The 22,950-nt window shown below is 37.6% G+C and overlaps 5 protein-coding genes across 5 annotated transcripts; 2 read left to right on the top strand and 3 right to left on the bottom strand.

Moving 5' to 3' along the window:
- Positions 1 to 195: 195 nt before the first annotated feature.
- LOC110853906 (BUD13 homolog) lies at positions 196 to 1,942 on the bottom strand. The gene is made up of 5 exons (XM_035855153.1): positions 1,807 to 1,942; positions 1,016 to 1,703; positions 798 to 952; positions 525 to 706; positions 196 to 439 (listed from the first exon to the last, which is right to left on the bottom strand). Exons 1-5 carry the CDS (start codon positions 1,899 to 1,901, stop codon positions 264 to 266), a joined length of 1,296 nt encoding a protein of 431 aa, XP_035711046.1. The 5' UTR covers positions 1,902 to 1,942; the 3' UTR covers positions 196 to 263.
- Positions 1,943 to 1,944: 2 nt separating this feature from the next.
- On the bottom strand, positions 1,945 to 4,986 carry LOC110854040 (DNA mismatch repair protein Mlh3-like). The gene is made up of 4 exons (XM_022102436.2): positions 4,665 to 4,986; positions 4,474 to 4,601; positions 2,825 to 4,400; positions 1,945 to 2,742 (listed from the first exon to the last, which is right to left on the bottom strand). Exons 1-4 carry the CDS (start codon positions 4,749 to 4,751, stop codon positions 2,230 to 2,232), a joined length of 2,304 nt encoding a protein of 767 aa, XP_021958128.1. The 5' UTR covers positions 4,752 to 4,986; the 3' UTR covers positions 1,945 to 2,229.
- A 320-nt stretch (positions 4,987 to 5,306) lies between these two features.
- LOC110854283 lies at positions 5,307 to 10,417 on the bottom strand. Its single transcript, XM_022102710.2, has 4 exons — positions 9,873 to 10,417; positions 9,669 to 9,804; positions 9,461 to 9,543; positions 5,307 to 6,527 (listed from the first exon to the last, which is right to left on the bottom strand). The coding sequence occupies exons 1-4, from the start codon at positions 10,020 to 10,022 to the stop codon at positions 6,270 to 6,272; spliced, it is 627 nt and encodes a 208-aa protein (XP_021958402.2). The 5' UTR covers positions 10,023 to 10,417; the 3' UTR covers positions 5,307 to 6,269.
- Positions 7,018 to 9,603, top strand: LOC110854282. The gene is made up of 5 exons (XM_022102709.2): positions 7,018 to 7,217; positions 7,303 to 7,652; positions 7,714 to 8,037; positions 8,111 to 8,454; positions 8,532 to 9,603. Exons 1-5 carry the CDS (start codon positions 7,096 to 7,098, stop codon positions 9,327 to 9,329), a joined length of 1,938 nt encoding a protein of 645 aa, XP_021958401.1. The 5' UTR covers positions 7,018 to 7,095; the 3' UTR covers positions 9,330 to 9,603.
- Positions 10,418 to 15,261: 4,844 nt separating the features above from the next.
- On the top strand, positions 15,262 to 21,700 carry LOC110853921 (histone-arginine methyltransferase CARMER). Its single transcript, XM_022102285.2, has 15 exons — positions 15,262 to 15,798; positions 15,896 to 16,081; positions 16,169 to 16,318; positions 16,383 to 16,486; positions 16,556 to 16,771; positions 16,854 to 17,031; positions 17,112 to 17,135; positions 17,230 to 17,296; positions 17,378 to 17,450; positions 19,377 to 19,584; positions 19,683 to 19,714; positions 19,798 to 19,880; positions 19,951 to 20,039; positions 20,167 to 20,339; positions 20,421 to 21,700. The coding sequence occupies exons 2-15, from the start codon at positions 15,925 to 15,927 to the stop codon at positions 20,568 to 20,570; spliced, it is 1,704 nt and encodes a 567-aa protein (XP_021957977.1). The 5' UTR covers positions 15,262 to 15,798; positions 15,896 to 15,924; the 3' UTR covers positions 20,571 to 21,700.
- The last annotated feature ends 1,250 nt before the right edge of the window (positions 21,701 to 22,950 follow it).

Raw genomic sequence — 22,950 nt, forward strand, 5'->3', positions numbered from 1 at the left:
TGATGCAGCAGTGTTAGATTTCATAGACGTGGACGAAGAGCCAGCCCTTAAATACACTCATACTGCAATTTACGAACCAAAATTTCGTCGAGCCAGTAACTTCTGTTACTGTGCGTCGACATGTAAAAAATGTTGTAGATCAGGGAATACATGCACTTGCTGCTAAAATATAAGTTTAAGTAATTTCGATAACTATTAAGTAATATAATAATTTATTTTTGTTGCAAAATATTCTCCACACCAAAAACATTAGTCTGAATACACTACAAATCTTCAACACTCCACTTGTAAGCTTCTTCTTCTAAAGCTTTTTTGGCATTAATTCTTGAAAACCATTCTTTTTCGTAGCCACCTGACCTGTCGACTCCATCCCATCTATGACCTGGAGGTATTGCAAATCTATTTGGCATTGGTGGTGGTCCTTGGTAAGCAGGTTTGCCTAATGAGAGTTAAAATTGGAGTAAAATATTTTTCACACAAAAAATCATAATATGAGTTACGCTTAATTTGATTATCTATATTACCAGAGTTATGACCCCCTCCTCGCTTTTTCGAAGATAGAAATTTTAACATGGGATCTCCATCTCGATCCTGCTTTTTGAGGTACTCGTCCAAGTCTTGGTCATCTGCATATCGAGCCAAAGGTTTTGAAACTTCATGCAAAGCCTCGTTCACCCTGGTAGCTTGCTCCTCAACTTGTTTCAGTCTAAAGTATACCAAAATTGTGCAAAGATTATAATAAATTACACACTCCTAATAGCAATAATAATCGAAATCATGTATTATGTTTTTGTTACCCTTTCCCCCATTTTTGATATAATAGTTTCTTTTCCGCAGCAACTTTGTCCTCTTCTTCCTTCTTTGCCAGTTCTGCTGCCAAGTCTCTTTCTCGACCAGTATTTCTATCCCTCAATTTAGTTACTGCGTTTCGCCCAGACACTTCGTCGTCCAACTATTGTTAATTTTAATTCATTTAATAAATACTAAATGGTCATAAATTATGTGGAAGTCTTACATTGGAAAACATTTCATCCTCCCGTTTTCTATAATCCACCATTTCATTTCTTAAATCGGATGCCCTCTGCAAACCAGCTTTCTTCCCATCTAACGTGGTGCTAGGTAAGGAATTTTTTGGGCCTTCAATAATTTCTGGAAGCGCAATGGGTCTACTGCGAGAATTATTAGAGTTGCTAGTAGATCCGCGATTAGAGTCCCTTGAGGAACCATGAGACGAGTTTCGTGGAGGAGACAGGTCATCATCTTGATGCCGCCTTCTGTTAGAATTATTTTGGCTGTGTTGCCGTCTTGGCGGAGATAAATCACCCGAATCGTGTCGCCGTCTTTGTCGCGGAGGAGAAATATCGCCATCTGAATCGTTTCGCCTTCTTTGTCGTGGAGGAGAAATATCGCCATCTGAATCGTGTCGCGGAGAATTGTCAGAATAATCAGAATCATGTCTTCGTTTTGATACGACCGTGTGTTGATTATCATCATCGGAACCAGAAGAATCGTGTCGCCTAACACCTACGATTTCCAATTGCTTCCACTTTCCTTGTTTCATTTCTTCGACAAGTTGGGCTTCTCGTGGTCGTTCATCCACAACTGCAGCGATTTGAGGAAGTTCCTCTGCTGTTTCATCATCGTCTGAAATGTCAATTTTCTGGTCACTGAGTCCAAATCCATCTTCATCAACTATTCTCAGCCTGATATTAATTAATATTATGGTTTATATTGAGTAAATCATACATGTGATGTGACATGAGCACATAGATAAATAGTAATTAAGAACTTGTTGTAAACTCTTACCCTCCACCCTTGAACTTTCTCACTTTCACTCCATCCTTTGGCCTCCTCTTCTTCTTTTTATCACGGCTCAAATACTTATCCAAAATTGATGACATTTTCTTATCAAAGATTTCACAATCACAATAATGAACACAAAACTTTAAATTTATGAAATGATGTCAAAGTTTATTTGTTTAATTGTATTGTATAATATGTAATAATACAGCACGACAAATTGACAAGTTTAAAATGGTCACACTCTGTAATTATAAATTACAATTTGTAATATTACTCTGTAATTAAAATGTTATCCAGTGACTGTTAAATTAAAATTGGAGAAAGTTTATACTGATAAAATATTTTGGAAATAAAATGTGTCTGGAATCGTTTGACGGTGATTGCCGCGAGTTGAGAGGCAAACTGAGCACCGATTTTCACCAAAGATCAAAGATTGTCAGTCTGGGCATAAACTAATTTCGGTAATGGAGTAGAAAAGTTGTTGGAGTTGTCCTGGTCATTAATGGATGTTTCCTCCTGGTTGAAATAATCACTCTGAAGCCCCCTTTCGATATCTGCTACAGTGTCAAGTCCAAAGGAGGATTCTCGAGCAGATTGGATAATTAGTATAGCAAACATGTTATCAATGTTAATATCTTCTTCTTCAACAACGTCAATGTTGCATGGGGTAGATTTGTCAGGTACGAGAGAAAGCGATGTCAATGACGCTTCAGTTACTTCAACTCTGGGCTTCGATTGTGGAGGACAACTTGAGTTATTCGAATACGGTTCTTCGTCCTCATCTCCTTTACTGAGGTGCTCAGTAAAGCTTTGAGATTTCAAACTGGCGTGCTCATGACTTTGGTTAAAATTCTGAGAATCGGATATAAATCTCTTAAGTGTCCAGTCTTTGCCGTTTTTCTCGTTGTCATCAAATTGGTAATCATCTCCTGGTAATATCTGAGGAAGTAAAGTGAAAATTTAAACAGCATTTCACTAAGAACTTTGGATTACTTGAGAAAAAGAGGTTGAAGTTACTTACTGGTTCAATACTTGGAATATCGGGAGCTTGAGCTGATACCAGGTTTAGGACTTTATTGGCCGCCCCACGGGGTTCGTATTTTAGGCTGGAATACTTTACTCTTTTTTCAGGAAGGTGACTAGTGGCACCTGTTCGATTCACACCAATTTTTCTTTTGATAGCATTATTTTGTGATTCGATTTTGTTTTCCCATTGAGGAAACTTGCTAAACACATCTTTATTAAGAATTGATTTAATTGGTGGCAGTGGTATTTTCCGAACAACAATATCTTTTCTTGGGGCTCCATTGGTGGAAAGTTGTTTTTCTCGACCTGTCCGTGGTGATCGGCGAACGGTAACGTGTTTTGCGGTGGATTTCTTGCGTGGAGGCAGCACTTTCTGATCATCAAACTTACTTGGGGAATCAACCAAGTCAGAATAGGTCGTACTCATAATTTCATCGCTGTTCACCAGGTCTTTATTTGATCCTAATTTCAATTTACGGGGTTGACTGTCATCATCATCATTCAAATTTATGGAATCCTCCTGAGAACAAGTTTCTTGTGACTCTTCACGAAACACACGTTTGGAATGAACAGCATTTTTTACGTCGTGAGTAGTAATGTCGTGGTGTCCAAAAGATTTCTCACAAGACGTTGTATTTTTTGTTATCACAGCTTGCTTATTGTTTGTGTCACTTTTCCGTTGACTAGCTTGAATATCCTTCCTTAATGATAGAGGAAGGCCTACATCGACAGGTTTGGATAATGGAAATTCCCTACTTTGAAACTTGAGAACTAGTCCTCCAACTCCTTTCAGACATGATTCCCAATCCCAAAACGCTACCCCAAATTTTGAATCCCTTTGTGGATAATATTTATCAAAGCAGCACGAAATATTTAGAATAAATACTGGAAATGATGAAGATTTATCCGACGACTTATCCTTCTGAGAGTCACTGCTGGTCAACACTTGCGCTAACAAGTCGTTCATTGTTTTATGAATTTTCATACGTTTTTCGACATATTTTCGATTAACAAAGACAAATTGGTAGCACTTTTGCCTATATATTTCCCGTCCAATAGTAGCTGTAAACAATAATCCATCTTGTAGATGGTTCTCAGTGACGAATCTGAAGCTTTCTATCTTCTTCGTGGAGTACAGCTTGTCAAACGCATCCCCATGCGAAAAACATGGACTGTAGGTCAGAAGTGGTGATATACTGGACTCATTTCTTAGTTCAATATTGATAGTGGGATTGATTAAAGCAATGTGTTGCAACGTAGTTTGCACATCTTGCAGCTGGAAGGACCCATCAAGTCGTTTTTGTCGAACGGGTTGAGTTTCCAAAAGACCTTCTACAGTGATTGTAAATCCCGGTGGTCGTTTCGGTGAATTTTTGACCTCTTCAATCCCAGTGTCGGGAGATTGATCATGTCGAAACCAGCGTATGTATTCAACATCACCGCGGCGAGGTCGGGTGACAATTCTTACAGATTTTGATACTGATATTATACTGGCTAAGGCTTCTCCTCGATATCCATAGTTTTTGACGCGTTGCAAGTCTTCTTTCGTTGCCAATTTGCTGGTCACATACCTGCATGAAAACCTATCTTAAATACAAGTGTAGGGAGGATGGAATTTGCGAATAGGCTCTTCTAAATACTTACCGTTTGCCAATCAACTCTAAATCTGTTTTAGATAAGCCGCAACCATCATCCTTTACCTCAACTTTAAAAGTTTTCAAATTTATTTCTACATAAATTTTTGTAGCTTCTGCGTCAATAGAGTTGAATACCTGCATGTCAAACATCAAAATAAAATATTATAGGAATTTTATTTTTATGCGCAATTTATTTACCAATTCCTCTACACATTGTGCCACGGTGACAATTGTGCATCCTGACCGCACTTTATCCCTCAACTCTTTGGATAGCAGTTTCAGCATTGCTTAAAGCAATTTGCTTTGTTCTTCGTCTTCTTTCGATTGTTGACACAAAAAACACTTGACAGTTGACGTCTTCAATTCAACTTTTTTCTTCGTCTACACCATTCCGATTTGAATAGACAAGGGAATAATAAATTTAATAAATTATACTAGCTTTTAAGTTTTGTTTATAAGCTTTTTTTCTTCTTTGTGTCTATTTGTTTACATTTCTTTAGCTCAGCAGGCAAAGCCGGAAAGCGGGGCCTTGCTCAAATTCAGTTGGGGCATGGCGTAGCAAGAGTACATCAACCTCCCTTCCCTGAAAAGCTCGAAAATCTCACGGTGCATCTTATCGAACAATGGAAAGAGAAAAATATTTACTTAATTTCAAAATATTTTAAGTTTTTCTATTGTCGGAATTGTCCCATGAAAAAATGAATTTTTCATGGAATTTATAACTTTTCATGTAAATAACAAAGTTAACCGAATTGAAATTGATCTCGGTTATCGAAGTTAGTTTCAAATACATATGCTTTCGATATTCATGAGTAATACTCATGAATATTTCCTTAAATGTGTTTTTGAATTATACCAAATTTTGGTTATTTATTCAAACAAAAGTTTTCTATCATCAACATCGGGATCATCAACATTATATATGATAAATTTATACGTATATTTGCATATACACATAGTATAGTACATAATATCTAAATCGTACAAGTTTAAACAGGTTAGTTAGTTAATTTTTGTAATGTGTGTAATTAATTACTATAATACAGTACACTGACAGTCATACAATGAAGGTACATAATATTTCATAAGGTCACAGATTGTTGGTTGAGAGCGAAATATGTAGTATCACGACATTTGGATTCAATCTTTTGCGTTCTAATAAATAACTCTTCTATCAAATGCGATTATAAATTAATCATTATTAATTGATTATTTATTAGTAGTAAGTGAGTGGGTTGAGTGAGAGCGTATTCAATCTCATGCGAGTTAGTTGTCATCAGTTCATTCAGAATTGTATTAATGAGTAAGTTGAGTGAGTATAATAATGAGTAATGAGTTAGTTGAGTTAGTTTTGGCTTTGATCCAGAGGCAGGCTATGAAATGTCTTTTTCTGGTGTTTAATTTGCGTAGTACGAAGTGTAGAGTATTTAAGTGATGGATGTGTTGAGAAAGGTGTAATTAATCAGGGTGAAAGTTCTACCGGGTTTGTTTGACATAATACAAAATGTATAGGGTTCTATCTTCCAATCTAATAATTGGAGTACTGGATTGTACAGGATTGTCATTATTATTGGGATAAAATTAGTCTAATTAATTAATGCAGAGTCCATTAATAAGAGTTAAATACGTATTTATGTATGAACTGGGGCAATATGCTAATCATGGATTTACATCGTACAACATCTAATTGATATTTGTGGTGTTTGTCATTTCATTATTCGGGTTGGGTGAAGAAAGTCTAGCTATTTAAATATGTAGATTACTCTGCTTCATTAAGTTTGTTTGAGTTAAGTACTTAATTACTTATATCTGTGTGAAGTTGTCAATTTCACTGCACACGGTTGGCAGGGTCATTTCACTATCTTTCTCCATTGTCCCGATCGTCGCAATGTACAGCGTGACGATCCAGTAGCAATACATTTTGTAGCCGCAGAGGATGCAGCCCAAAACAAGGAGAGGAATCCTGTACGCCTCGATGATGATGGATGAGATCCCGAACAGAATGGCGATGAGGACCACGACCACCAATCTCCACCACTTGTAACAACTGGTGAGCTTCTTCTATAAACGGGAAATGAATCTTAATTAAGTCACGAGCTAGACGGGAAGGACGGCAATAAGCAAATATATATTTTAAAGTTAGCCAAACTCAACTTTTAGGCAGGTCAACTTTTTAAGCAAGTAAAAGCAACGTGGATGTAAATTTGAGATGGGGAGGACGTGTCGAAAATGGTAAGCAATCAATGAGCAAGTAAGTCAATAATGTCAAACAAACAAAGCGAGAAACTTGAATGCAACAGCTTTGTTCGTGAATTTATGAATTATCAGAACAATAAAAACAAAAAGGATGTGAGAAATTGCCCTGGAATAAATGAGGCCACGCTGTGAGCCAAGAATACTAATATGGTTCGTTGTTTTGGGATTGACAGGGGAAAGAAAGTAGTGAGTGAAAGCACCTTTTTGTGCGCATTGAGTAGCAGATTGTAATATTAGTGTGTTACAATCCCCCGGTCATCATAAGTGGGAATTCACTATAGAACTCATCCTCCTTTCGCTCTACTCACCGGCCCACCAACCAACCAACAACCTTATTTTTTGCTCTGTTTACTTTCACTTTTTTTAATTGATAATGGAGGGGGGCGGGTCAAGGTCAGACGACGACGACTTCCAATTAAGTCAGAGGAAGAGACCACGCGTGGTTAAGAAGAAGAACGTTGCTGGAGCTTCTAATCCTACTGCTGAACAAAAGACGTGAGTTTTTTTCCTCCTCCTCCGAATAATAATTTATTATTTAAATGTATATTTTTATTATTTAAATGTATATTGTGTATTACAGTGCCAAGAAAGTGAAGCCTACCCCTGCGCCACTTCTACCCACCCCTGACAAACTATTAACCGTGGAGAAAGCGAAACATCCTCTCGCTCCCCTTGGTCAACTGAATCCGGCTGGGACGGAAGATAAGGAGAAGAGGAAATTGGTGACCGCCACAAGTTCTGCTCGAGACGACCCGGATTTTCAACCCGTGCAGTGGTCACTCGTTGCTCAAGAGGAGGATATGGAGGTGAAGGAAGAGAGACGATTGAGAGATGGGAGGGGAATTAATATTAAAGAGGGGGATTTGGCTGACGAGTTTCAAATAAAATATGTTGTTACACCGGATTCTCGAGTCGGAAGAATAACAAAAGGTGGGTGAACATTATTATTATTGGTTAATTACTAAATTATAATAAACATGATGTTATATAGGTGAAGGGGTAGATCTCATTAAACGGAAAATACTGGAGTTGGCTGGTGCCGAGTCTACCTCCTCTGCCGGTCTGAACGTAGACGAGGCGTCCCCAGAACTTATCTTGACGCAAGAAGACGTGGGACTGGTTGATGAGCAAAGGGAACTTCTTTTTACCGAGATTTTTAAGAAAGGTGGTCGTGTCCCTGTCATTGATAAGCCTGGATGGAGTCTCATCATTCATAAAGCCCCCACCACCGGGTTTATTCATTTGTGTGTAGAGAAACCAAAAGTTGAGAACGGAGTAGGCGCTTATCAAGCTTTGAGGCTTTGTACTGAACCCAGTGAGTATATTTCATGTGAATTAATTATTGTTTGTGAAATGCATTGAAATAATGTGTCAATATTATTGTATAGAATGCTACCAGTACCAGCAAACACTCGCAACTGATGTCCTTCCAAAATGTACTTATCATCAACCTGAGCCAGTTTATACCGTGGTGAAAGTACCCGACTATAATCGGAGAGACGTGTTGGTCCAACTTCACATGAAATTTGCACTCTCCGTTAAATTAAATGTATCCGACGAACAGAAGGATGATGCGGTGGAATTTAACCTTGGTCGTGCGTGTTCTAGAAACTCGGCTTGGTTTAATTATTGTGCCACGAAAGGTTTAAAAACTCGTCCCATTCCAAAGCCAATTTCCATGACACACTTTGCCAACGAGGGAGACGCTCTCAAAAAGTTGTCATTAGAGTCTGTGAGTGAAATAGATCCGAAAATCTGCATTATCGAGTAAAGAGTTGTCACTTTAACATTATTATTATGCATTTTTAGACAATCGGAATGTTCATGAAACTAGCCCCCGGAACTCAACCCATCATTAATTTGAATGATCTCATCCCTTTGTGTTACGATATGAAGGGTGAGCTTGATGTTCGACTGAAGGACTTGGGGATGGAGCTCAAAATTCGTCGCCACTTGACACCGGAGGAGAGGGTAGAGGTCAAGTATCTGTTTCCAGGAGAGTACTTCCTCACCAGCACCTTCACAACCACTCCCACCACCACCACCTTCATCACTACCGCAACAGCAGCAGCAGCATTACAAAAACCGGGCAAAGGGAAGTCGTTTTTATATGCCATCATGAGTCGGAACATGTGGTACTTTGGGTGGAGTGATACCCCCGATTTCAAGGACCGTCTCACAGGAAACAAAAGTGATGGTGTTAATGAGTACAAACGAATCACTGATAAACGCCAGAAAGACAGGGAATTGGAGATAGATGGACTACGGCAGAGAGATAGAGAGTTAGGTAGAGCAGAAGAATCATGTACCTATCCACCCCCACTAAAAGCTCCCACCTTGACCTGCTACCTACTCGCCAAGTGTGATGATGATGATAAGGAGAAGAAGAAGACAAAGACGATTGAGGCTAAAATGATTATTGCAGGTTATGTTGCATACTTGTTAGGGTTGCGTAATCCCATTCGACCTAACTCTGATCTAGGCTATTCAACAAATAAGTGTGTCTCTATAAGTCTTGTTGACTCTACTTCCTGGGGAGAGATCTGTGACTTTGTTAAGTTATTTTGGGGGGTTGAGCCAATGCTGGGCCAATTTAAGAAAGATTAAACTACTTGAGGTTTTTTGTACATGAATTATTTTCGAACACAAATAAAAAAAATAGTTATTTAATTAACGTAATGTAAATAAATAAATTTTAGGTTCCGTATCTCTAGGGGATACGGAATTATGTAACTTACTTGGTGGAGTAACAACATGGCCAGATAGAACTCCAGGAGACTGACACTTATGACGAGAGTGAGGATAGACAGAAACATAGTGACTAAAAGAAGAAGAACAAGAACAAATACATGGAACTATTAAATACTTATTGTGACAAAAACTTTACGAGTTTTGCAAGAGTTTTTTTCGTATTGAAACCATAAGAAAGTTTTTATGACAGCTTACATGACTTTTCCACAGTTTTGGCCGAATCCATCGGTAGGAGAGACAAATCCTCTCTAATGCTTTGCATAAGATCTCTAAAAACCGTTACGGACACCAACATAATTACCAAGGGTAGAATTGCGAGAACCGCTCCTATCTGCAAATACAATAGTAACATTTCCATTACAAATATGTAATTCCTAATTCAACTCGCGTTTCCCTTACCACATCCAAAATTGCAATTGCGACCAATCCATTATGCAGTGTATATCCGCAGCATGGCTTCTTAACGTTGAACTTTTTAATATCCGTGCACCAAGCGGTGCAGCAGGCCGCCACGTCGACCTCTTTCCTGATTTGGACCAGCAAATCCATCCCTGCTTCTCGTAATGGCGAGGTGGTGGTGGTAGTTAATTTCTTCTTTTATTTCTCCCACGCCAATTAATGACTGATCCATTAACGGCAACGTTAAATCGGGCCGGATTATTCAAAAGGATTACGATACGACCGGCGCTTATTGCGAGTAACACGTGAATCTGAAGTGTGGAGGTGCTGGTAATGACCAAAGTCGTGGTGGCATTGCCAATTTGTAGGAGATGGCAGGAAGTAGAAACAGTGCGGAGTGTGTTACTTGATTGGATGCAAGTGTGGTGCAGAGCTTTCACTGCAGAACTTTCACGCTCCACGAGTCCACGGACGACGACCAATGCCTCCGACTCTGCTGCACGATCGCAACTGAGAGAAGCTTTCTCCCCAATCTCCGAATATATATGGAAGTACAAATAAGCGTCTGCTGCTGCTGATGTTGGTCGTGATCTTGGCCTAGTCCAGTTCTCTCTCGGTGGTTCTGCAATATTAAAGAAATTCTACTCGGAAACGTACACCATTTACTCGATTATGTTCCCCTGCATGTCGCAGTAAGTAATGCTCTTCCAAGGGACGATTATGTATGCTAAGTCCACTTTAGTTTCATGAGGCCATCAAGACATTACTTTAATGGAGAAATTAATGTTGATAAATGATCCAAATGGGAAGTATGATTCGTGTTTAAGAAGGTTTTATGTAGAGGAAGTGAAAGTAATTAAGGAAATTAATTTCATATTAAATATTTCACCACCACCACGATTTTTTTGGAAATATGAACTTTCAAGCTGTTTCGGGGAAGAGAAAGTTAGTTTGATTTGTGACGAAAGCAGGGATGGAGAGTTTGTACATACTTTTTTAATAACTTTCTCTAGACGAACAAAATGGCTGTCTGCAGCTCCTGGCGATGAACATGAAATATCAAATGTTATGTTTTCAGAGGCATGATTTTGCTCAATATCTTCGTGGGATGGGAGAAGAGCCGGTTTGCAGATTAATGTTATTTGCCCTGTACATAATAACGACCACAGACAGCTACTACAGGCCATATACATATTCGTAAATGTCTGCAACTTTTATTTGCAAAGCAATCAAATTCTATGAATCCTTGACTGAAAACTTAAACCCATCTGGGGAAGAGTTAGTTGCATGTGCATATACCAACACGAATTGTCCCGTCCCAGCATCTTTTCTGCTTAAAATGCCGACAATAAAGTTTCTGAATCGAAATAAATGAGGGGAGAGGGTAGGAACGAGGAAGGAAAAAAATGTCGCATGCACATGCAAACGGCTCTAAAGGGCAAGTGAGATAAAGCGAGGTTAAACCTTCAACCCTGAAGGAAACGCGGAGAAAGTAGGGAGAAAGTAGGGAGAAAGTAGGGATAGGTGCACGTCTCCCTATTTGTGTCACATCTGTGTACAATTTGGTATTGTGTAGAGTGAAAGAGAGCTCTTTCTGTCAAGACGTTCCCATTGCTTACTTGGCTGCGATTTTATTTTATGTGTTCACTTAACGCCCTGCAGCTCCCACTTGATTCTACACCCACCATTCTGCGCTCTACGAGATAGGTATGCAGCTCTTCTATTTCATTAAGAGAAGTGGATTCATTAAACATTTAAAAGCCGGATTACGATGCTGGTTCAAAACTGAAGTCTTTCATCACAAGTTTGGCTGTGTCATTACTTGAGAAAGTCTGGTGGTCCGCTAGGTTTAATAAAGTTAAAACTGGGGGAAAGGATTTCCACTGACAGTGCAAATTCTATGTAATTGCAAAAGTCAACATATAACTCGTAGCCCTGTCTATTAGTAAGGGTATGTACGTTGAATACTTGAATGCCAGACCAGAATGTCGGTTGGACCAGCATGAGCCGCATTCCACCATCCATCGACCAAACTCGCCCGCATATTTCTATTCAATTTCATACTTTCTCTAAATTAAGTCTTGACTCGGAAGAGCGGAGAGGAGATAATAATAGATATGTACTCGTACATATACCAGGTGCCTGGTTGGTAGGGATGGATGGAGCGTATAAGTGCCGCAGGAAAAGAATGGTGCATGCATACGTATGAGATTAAATTCGCATAGATATATATACATATTTTACTAGGAGGGACTCCCTGCCTGTCTGAATTCAAAGGCTGACTGGTACTCGTGCTGGTACACACATACTTTCTCCAAAAGTCAGGCTTTTCGGTTTCTGCATGTGGTCCGCTACATATGAAAATATGTATGTGACCTTCTCTTCTCACAGTTTGGAAGTAGAGGGAACTTGAGAACTAGGCATCTACGGGACCACAAGAAGAATGAAAAAGTGAGCCGTAATATAGTAGCAGCAAGACCAGAGAAACAGTGGATTGCAAAGAAATCGCATCATCGACCCGGCTTTCTCCAACTCGCTTTGGAGTCTAGGTTGCTCCTGCTGCAGTCACAGTTGTGGTAATACAAACACCAAGTCTACTTTACTATATACAACTTTGGAACACCGTCCCTTGATGCAGAGAGAGAGAAAGTCTAAGCTGGGATGAAAACCAATGCAGGCATTTCACTACTGGTATGTAACCGTTAGTGGTTTAGGCTTAACCAACTTTAACGAAGAGAGAGCCCCTGCCTCATCTATCTCAATGCTGCATGTCCCAGTATCATGAAGTAGGCGACCACTCATTCACCTCCATCCGGGATTGCATCCGGTTCCTTTCCACAAAGTAAAAATTGTTGTGTAGTAGAAGTGAAAGTGGGTTCAGTTATGGAGAAAGTTGGAAAGGATAAAAAAATCCTGTCGTCAAAATAAAGGTAAAAGTTGATGACGAAAATCAGGATTCAGATGATACGCAAAGTAGTCTCGGGATATGATGCAGTAGTTTACAAAGTAGGGTAGTAAAAGTGAAAAGGATACATTTTGACTAGAATGACGCGCATTTCGTTCGTGCATGTAGCCAAAAAAAGTCAGAGAAAGTGTTGGGTATGGGACCCAAAGGAGATCAACTAGAATTCTCTAATCCCTTACATGTACTTCATTTTGGGTACAAAGTTTGACTTGAGAGAAATATTGCAAGGGTAATATGTAAAGCAGATTTTTTATTTATTTATCAGGGGCTTGGATCAGTTAAACCTTTTCTGACTGAATAAAGAATCCATGATGCAGAAGCAAAGCATTTCATGCAAAGTAATAATGGGAACTTTTTGCTCGCAAAACTTTTTTTGGCTAATGCGACATGATTGTCGTGAGTGTATCTGGAAATAGGAGGTGTCCAGGGCAGGATGTGAAAGTACTCCTCGAAATAAATCCCCTCGAGTAGAATTGGATAGGATGCAAACTGCTCGATAATTTCGTTACGGTTACTACTTCTCGAAACAAATGCCAAATCTCGTTGTAACCTGAATCACTAACATATATGTCCAGCCCACTTGGTGCACATGTATTTTTTTGCATTAGGCTTTCTTCTCTCCGTTATAATCCTGAAGAAACAAAGCGCGATTGAAAAGTTTGCTTGCTTTCTTTGGGTCGATATCATCGCATGGACTGCGTACGTATATCCTGCTTGGCTGCAGTAGTTCAACATGAAAAGGGTTGCATGGAAGAACTTGACATTGGCATTTACAATCTGAGAAGAACGAATTGGCTGTGTGGAAGCAGCCTTGAGCGGTCAGACGGCTGTCGAAATAGCAAACTATGTACTAAATAACCCCCTAGACAAACTAAATACCCCTATTTTTCTTTTTGGGACGTTTCTTTCTTATCTGCATTGACGGAAATGCGATAATACTATATTAAGTGGGGTGAAATAAAGGGTTCTGGCCGGACTCATGCCGTATATTATTTTATTACCCAGACACACGCATTTGTATGCATGTCGTACATGGCGCTTTTACTTGGAGAAAGTTACATGGTGTTATTCCTTTATATGGTGCATATTTGTTATGCAATTAAACAAACAACGTATTAAATGACAAAATGTTATATGGTTTTATATGGCGATAAATTGTCGGACTGCATACAATTGTAATAGGCAGGAAGACATTTTAGTGCCATACTAAATGTTTGCAGTCAATTATTTTTTGTCCAACATTTTGGTGAGATTTTCAGATTTTCTCACATCTCAATTTGCTTCAAAATGTGTTATCAAGTTTTATGTAAGAATAGCAAGTTTGCGACTTGAGATGCTAATAATCCGGTGGTACATACGTTTACTTTATGACGTTTCAATAAAATATGTAAGTCTCTCAAAAAAATGATATATTTCCCATTTCCGACAGACCAATAATTCCTGGATCGTATCTTCTTCCTTACATTATCACGAGATTGCGATAATGCCATCATTGTCATTCGATAAAACCCAAACATCTCAAAATGTAATTCTATCCCTTCCCTTTATAACTAGATCAGAGGGACTTTGGTCGTAATATGTACATGCAAGATCTCTTTTTCACCTTCATAAAATATTTATTGACAATTTCCCAATTCCGGAGATGGTGGTTCCCTCAGCCAATAAAAAATTACTCTGCGCTTCACTCGTTCCTTTGTCTCACTTCTTTTCTTACTCTCCAATTCCCCGATTACTTTCTCTTTGAAATCCTAGAAGAAGGGAAAGATGATCCCTTCCTTCCAGTTCCATTTCATTTCACATTACAAAAACCTGCCCAGTTCCATCATCGAGTCGTATCGTAAAAACTGATACGTTTTCGAATTATGATAAGAAGCTTATATTATGACGCAAGTAGATAACAAAAGTGACGAACCTCAGCCTTGAAAGAGATTGAAGGATCGCCATCATCAATCACCTCACTTTCACCAGAAAACACATACCTGCACTTTACTAGCAAACCAAATCGGTTCCAATATTATTATATTATTCCAGGTTATGATGATTAAATTATGCTGATGACGACGTGGTACGAATCGTTTTTGATTTATCCTTCCTATCCTTTCATCATCCAAAAAAGTGTGACAAATGTCGTCACTAACTGAAAATGAGACTGGTGAGAATCAATTTCTTACGATTACCATTAATTTTAATTTACACACCTTTTATTACCTGTAATATAGTTAAAAAGATACGAATCTAAAATTTCACTATCAAAACCATTTGACCTTTCTCAATTTTCTCGATTCTCAATTTTCTTTTCGTTTCATTTCAATGCCGAGTTTTTCTTTGTTGACCGAAATTGCACAAGTTTGAAGCCATCACCAGCCATCTACTGGGTGAATCTTTTGGCGTAAACGGTGGTGGTGGTGATGATCCAGGTGTTTATTGGATGAGAAATTGGAGAAGCAAAAGCAATTGTATCATCATTACAAAAAATGAGCCGGGTTGTGAAGGCATCAATTCTTTTTCTTTCCGTCTCCACTTAATAATACCTGCAGACACACTTCTACTGCTGCTGCTGCTGAGAACAATTGAGTTGACTGACTGGATTGTTAGTTGGCTGGTAAAACAAAGGTGAAAAGCCTTTCGTTCGAAGTGGAGGAGACTCGTGTGTGTTTTTTTAAACGACAACAAACTACTGATTGCATTTTTGTTTGTGTTGTTGATTGTCCCAATAATTCGATAATTGATAATCGATAATAATAGTCTGTGGGTATTGATTTGTAGTAATAATTTACTAATGAGAGATTGTTTGACTTGATGAATAATTTAATCGAGGAGAAAGAAGTGAAGAGCAAAAGAGTGGTGGTGTTGACTTAAATATATTGTGGTTTAGTAAGGTTGTAAAATAAAATTTACTGATTACGGCGGCGAAGCAAGTTCAGTTGGAGGGAGACGAATATTATTTCATCTTTTTTAGTAGTAAGGGTATTTCTATTTCATATTTTATTGAGGGTGTTTGTTTAAAGAAAAATTGTACGATTTATTTGATCTTGATGATTTTTAAAATTGTTTGCAGATTCAAGTTTTAGCAAGCTGGAGGACACAATGGAAGTTGACAAAATGTACAGCAGTTACGAAGGTGTTTTGGCCTACACGATTCACGAAACGGGAAAACACGACCCTATTTCGACAGACTCTTTAAATCTACGAGTTGTCTATGATCCTCAAGGGCTGACCGTGTTTTTGTATAAAGAAGATAATGGTAAAGAAAATAGTCAGACAGTTGCTAATTATTACATTACTACTTATTTTGACTTAATTGTACCGTCAATTATAATATGTAATGCAGGCCCTACAGACCCTGCTGCAGAAGACACGTCTTTGAGATTATTTGAAACTGTGGTAGAAAGGTCTTCACCTCCTATAAAAATAGGACGGACCGGATTCATCTTGCCAACTGAAACTGAAGCAATTTTTCTAAAGATGCCTTCTGAACAAGGTAAAACATACAATTATTAATTTTAATTTGTTAGAGTTTTCAATGTATTTCGTTCGTGATTTAGACGCAGCCACTTTACATATGCAAATAACGAAAGCATTGAAAGGAAACGATAGTTCTTTGTTTGCTGTTCGAACTGAGGAATCGTCTGCGCTTCAATATTTTCAAGTAATTTGCCAATTATTATGGGATTATTATTACGATAAGGAATTAACATTCCATTTTTAATCCTTTCAGTTTTACGGCTATTTGTCACAACAGCAAAATATGATGCAAGATTACATTCGTACTGCGACGTATCAGAAAGCAATACTTTCGAATATTAAAGATTTTCAAGATAAAATTATTCTCGATGTTGGAGCTGGCTCAGGAATTTTATCATTCTTTGCAATACAAGCCGGAGCAAAGAAGGTTTACGCTGTTGAAGCAAGTAGTATGGCCATTCACGCTGAGGTTTATATTTCCACATACGTTATTATAACTCCAACAGATTTTTCAGATTAACTAAATTATTTTAAATTACATTATTTTTTAGACATTAGCAGCAGCAAATGGATTAGGCTCAAAGTTAATCGTTGTGCCAGGAAAAATTGAAGAGATAGAGTTGCCCGAAAAAGTTGACGCTATTATTTCAGAACCCATGGGATACATGTTGTACAATGAGCGAATGTTAGAAACCTATCTTCATGCTAAAAAATGGTTAAAACCAGAAGGTGAATTGACATACAACAATTAATTGTTATTACTGCTCCTGCTTAAGAACATTATAAATAGGATTCCATTTTGTTTTTAGGTAAAATGTTTCCCAGTAGAGGAGGTAAGCCATTTTTGCGTCACAATAATTATCCAATGTATTAACCTTAATTTGATAAATATGATTTAACAAACATTTCTTTCCAACCTTTATTTAGATCTTCACGTTACACCTTTTAATGACGAGGCTCTGTATATGGAACAATGCACTAAAGCAAATTTCTGGTATGTTGTAAAAGAGTTTAAGTTGGTGAAGGATGATAATTTTCTTGAATTATTATACTGACAAACTTAACCAATTTGCAGGCAGCAAAACTGTTTTCATGGTGTAGACCTTGGGTCATTACGATCGGCAGCAATGAAAGAATATTTCCGGCAGGTGATGGTGAACAACAATAGTGAATTTAGAGCATTGTTGCCACCAAAAAAAATACTACAACAAAAATTAATATCTACACATGACACAGCTCAATTTTAACTCCAAATTTCCGAAACACAAACTGCTGAATCATATTCCACGACAGAGTACCGAAATTAGAAGAGTTAGTCTCCTTGTTGATAGAATAAGGGTGGTAAATTTGGTAGTTTTGGTGGAATGGGTTTCTTAAACGAAATAGATAAGCTAAGTACAATGCGACATGAAGATGAGATTCCATTTTCTTCAAGTCTTGTGATCTCGCTCCTTTTGGTACGCTCGCAATTGTTACGAGTTTTGGATTTCCACCAAACATCCGCTTGTAGTTGCTGATGGTGTCCCTGTCCAATAAACGATGGAGACTCGATTCATCAGCAGAGACACTTTGACCACCGTACATGATCTTATCATCACAGACAACGTAGAGAGCACCGTGGGTGGAGCTGACCAAATCTGCCAATTTATCTGCTTTTGCTGCTTCTATGCCAAATGGGAATGGAATCTTGTGACTTTCTCTTTGATCCTGAAGGATGGCTGTTACTTTAAGCTGAAGTCCATATGTTGTTCTTAGTTCTTGCTTGAGCTGATCTTCTAATCCAACTGCCAATGAAATTGAACTACCAATATACTTGAATGATGGAGAGTGAAGTTGCATAAACATTGCAGAAGTTTTCCAGAGAGCATAAGTTTTCTCAGCATCCTCTCGAGCATTGAAAAATTGTCTTCTTAATTCTTGGCCAGCTGGTTGAGTGAGATTCTGCATTCCAATTTTCATGTGATCTTCTCTCTTGGAGTCATTTAAGTACGTAAATGAAACAAATCGGTGTTCAATAGTTTGAAGTACAGAAAGTGGTGGATGAGACAGTGTTCCATATTCAAATACCATGAAACCGGTATTTGGCCCCTTATGCAAAACACATGTTGGATTCTCTTCAGTCACCCGAGTTCCATAATAGTTGAAGCAATCTATCAATATTAATGAGAATCATGAGACAATTTGAGCATTATAATTATATGGTTGAATGATGTATATAGTTACCTAAATAAGTACATATTGGATCATATTTGTATATGGTGGATCCATCATTTCTAACTCCTACCGCTCGTTTTATACTAAGTTGGTCTGACACTCGTTCCACTGGTTGACACCAACCTTTAGGACACTTTGGCATCCAAATTAATTTGAAATCTGTCCCCTCAACATCAATTCCTTCAGTTCCAGCTCTTTGAATCATGTCGATAGCGACGTCACGTTCTACTTGACAAAGAGGAAGGTCCCTATCATCTGGATGAGGTTCTTGAGACAACATTTCGGGGTTAGAGTAAATTGGAGCATTTTCTACAGCTTGTTCAGCTGGTCTGGCAATCCCATAAAAAGCATCTTTTATTACTTCCACTCCTACATAATTGCAACACGTGATAATTAATTTCCAATTATAATAGTTAGACTATTTACAATTTTTTTTTAAAAAAAGAAAGCAATCATTTACAAAAAACTCACCTCCACCAACGTTTGCCCCACGTCTTTCCGACACCGTCATTACTTGACAGAACGGTGGTGCGGGACCTCGATCGACAATTTCTCGGCGATGAATTGGGACAACAGGAAGCGTTTGTAAATTTAAAATTTCGTAATTTAACTCCATCCTTTACTCAGCAATTAATTGCTATGTATAAAATTATTTATTTATTTATCAAATTAATTTGCTGTAGAGCGAAAGGTCTATGAGAAAGTCTACTTTTAAAGTAAACTTTTTAAGAACTGCAACAAAACTCTCTTTCGCTAGTCTGAGAGTCTATATTTGCTGGAGAGCGAAAGAGGAAAACAAAAATGAGCGAGGTCAACGAACCATACAAGCACTTACTTATCTATAAATTGTCTAATTTCAGCCAGTTGTGGACACTTTCGATATTAGAATATGCCTCGCGAAAACAGTTAAACATACCGTGGATTTTATGACCGCCTCCGAGTTTGACTTGCATCAACTTAGTATCCCCTTAGAATTTGATATTTTGGAAGCTGGCACGGTTCACGGTTTAGCGTTTTGGTTTGATGTTGCCTTCGAGGGCTCTGTAACACCAGTTTGGTTATCCACAGGTACAATATATAAAATTCATTTAATACATAATTTATTGTAATAATTTAAGAATATTTTAATAATCTAATTTCCCTCTGTTCCCCCGTTTATTCAATAGCTCCAACCGAACCGTTAACTCACTGGTATCAGGTAAGCAAATAAACAACTCCTTGTCAAGAAATGTGATACATTACGTTTTGAAGACAGCTTTAACAAATGTTATGTTTTTTTAGGTACGCTGTTTGGTTGAGAAACCGTTCTTCGTAAAACAAGGACAAAAGTTAACTGGCAGAGTTGAATTGATATCGAATAAGAGGTACCCAACTAACCGAGCAATATAAAACAAGTATGATTTACTTCTACAACAAACTCTCACTTTCTTTCAGACAAAGTTATGATGTGCTCATGGAGTTAGACTGCGAAGGAGAAAAAATTTCAAATACTCTTGATCTTAAAAACCCGTACTTCCGATACAGTAAGCAGAATAAAATATTAAACAAAATGTTATATTGTATAATTCATGTACAAGTTAATTAATAACTTTTAGATTCTTTTAATTTTGTCTCATTTTAAACTATATTCTAATGATTGTTTAATTACAGCCGGTCAGCCACCTCAGCCACCACCAGGTCACCACAACACCGCCACGGCACCTTCAGACAAAATCTGGACAATGGAAAACGGACTTGTCAACGGGGTTCAGATGAATGGTCTTGTCGACGGGATGAGCACTCTTGTAGAAATGCCTCAAGCTGTGATGCTTCCAGGTTCTATGGTAAGCCGACAAGGACTGATTGAAGCATTTGATTTTTAAAAGTTCTTGGTCTAAATTAAATTTTTAATTAATTTTTTACAGTCTCATCAAATGCAGGCAAATGCCTCGGTCACTCACTATACAGCGGTACCCTTACTTGGCGACTTTGTTACAGCAGGCCAGCCTCAAAGTGTTTTGCTCAGCAACTCTAATGTGAACATTCTTCCACCAAACATTAATTGGTCACATTAATAATGTGTACTACGCACATATTTACAACACAATTAAAAAGTGCGATGCTCCTGGCTTCTTAAACCACCATAGTGTCAGAAGTGTTTTAAAAACGCCACAACCAACAATAATTTGAAATTCGACATTTCACCACATATAGTACATTTATGCGTCATCCATGTATAGTAGGATGGATAATAAGTACCGCGATGGCTAACTTCTTCTCGTTGTGATGTGACTTAGAAGAAGACTCCCTCATCTCTTCTTCCAAAGGGGATGCAAGTTTTTATAATTTAGTTTACTGCTAATAATTATAAATATTTTCACAACATTGTGATTAATTATATAACTTCCAGTTACATTACATTGTGTCCTCGGTATATATCTTAGGGCGTGAAATGTTTTTAAACGGTGTGGGTTGCAGAAATAATTAAATCAACTCAACGAATAATAATTAAACTTATGGTCTAGTTAGGCAGATATACGAGTTGAAGTTTAAATGCTTTAGTGTACAAATGATAATTATATCATCATCATCAAAACTATGTCCAGGCATTTAGCAACTTGGTATGAATCTATGACACCTCAGTATGAACTTGGAATCGACATCTAGTGCAAGTGTTTTTTCATAAGCAGCCTTAGTGATCTGCAAATTTTGCAAATAGACCTTTTCCAGGATAAAGATATTGTAGCTTCCTACAAAAACCATGATGAAATGGCGTTTGTTATACATACATAAATATATAATGAGTTTCAGCAAACCAAGTTATCCTCATATTATTATTATAAGTAGGTAATTAGTGTAAGTTTTCCTTGAACTTGTTGCAAAAGTTCCAACGCATTCATCCCGGTTGCATTTTAATAACCTTTAAATAGTGCGTCTTTGGATTCATGTAAAAATGTTATTGACAAAAAATTGATGCCTTTTTGCGATACTCTCTGCTATTATTCGTGTGAATATTATTATTGGCATCACCAAACTGCTCTAAATAGTAATTAAGTCATCGTCCCGTGGATAAAAAATATGTAGATAAGACACCGCACATTCACAGTGCAGTTCTTCGTCCTTGCCTGATAAAAAGTAAATCCACGAAATTCTTAAAAGAATAAAGACTGAGACGTTCATTACAGCAACTTTTTTAAAATACTAATATGTTAATCGTCGTTGTTTTGTTTCTATTGTATCCGCGTTTCATTTTATATTTTATTTTACTACCCTTTATCATTTTTAGGAGGGTGTAGCCTGATAATAATAAAAGACTTGCATTGTTGCATATGGTCACGTTGCATTGCAAAAAACTACCAGTTCCCAGCAGGAAGCGAGACATATGAATGACACATCCATCACAAGTAATTCACTTATCAATCCTTTATGACTTACGCAGTATGTAAAGTAACACCAACACCACGATTTAAAATGCATTCTCACACTGCATGCAAAAAACAATAAGTCAATGCTAATGTAACAAAACAAAGACTGGCAGTACTTAAGTACTTGTTGCAATTGTTGTCTTGACCTATGGACATTATAATTGATTCTGTTTATTGCATTTTCACGTGACCCGGCTTCTCCATAAAGTAACTGCCAACAACACCAACCATTCAATTATATTATCTGTCTGTCAAACATCATTCTTATCGTCATTGTTTTAAAATGAGAAGGAGGCAAGTACGTATCCAAGTTGTCGGTTTCCTCCACTCGCAGTTTATTTATGTGGTTTGATCAGCCTTGACCTAACAGCCTTGACGCAATTTGCATTTTAGCAATTTATACGCTTGTCAATTGTTTGCATTTAATGCAACTGTCGAAAAGCAGTAACGAAAAGTTTAATTGACTTTTATATGAATTATTACAAATGTGTGTATGGTGCATGCTTGGACGTACAGTTGTCAGTGAAAAAGTGATAAGCTTATGATTTCCTTTAATTTTTAGCCTTATCAGGGATAAAATCGTCTTTAATCGTCTAGACTAAAAATGTTCCGTAATAGCATCCTTGATACATACCGTCAACCGTACGTGCGACCTTTATAAAGTAATTATAATTACTTTACTAGTGGTTAGTGCGGTTGTCATAAAATGTGAATTCAGCTATAATTTTTATATATTATTAAAGCTAAAATTATTAGAAAGTTGTCAAATTATTGATATTAATTGAGGAGAATATATAGGTAGAGGTACTTGTTAAATAATGCCTGCAGGGGAATCGTCATTAATAATGAGTTCGATTTTATAGCTTTTCAGATTTAATCTGCATTACTGTCTGCGCCACGATGCGAATGGAGGATGGATATCATATTTTGATGCCACTTCAAATTATTTGACGTGATCATGCTTGACATTTACTGTATTTTTTAATGCTTGTTGTTTACCTATCATTCTCCAAGAAAAGGACAAAAGAGC

Source organism: Folsomia candida, unplaced genomic scaffold (genome assembly GCF_002217175.1).
Source record: "Folsomia candida strain VU population unplaced genomic scaffold, ASM221717v1 Fcan01_Sc009, whole genome shotgun sequence".
Lineage (NCBI taxonomy): Eukaryota > Metazoa > Arthropoda > Collembola > Entomobryomorpha > Isotomidae > Folsomia > Folsomia candida.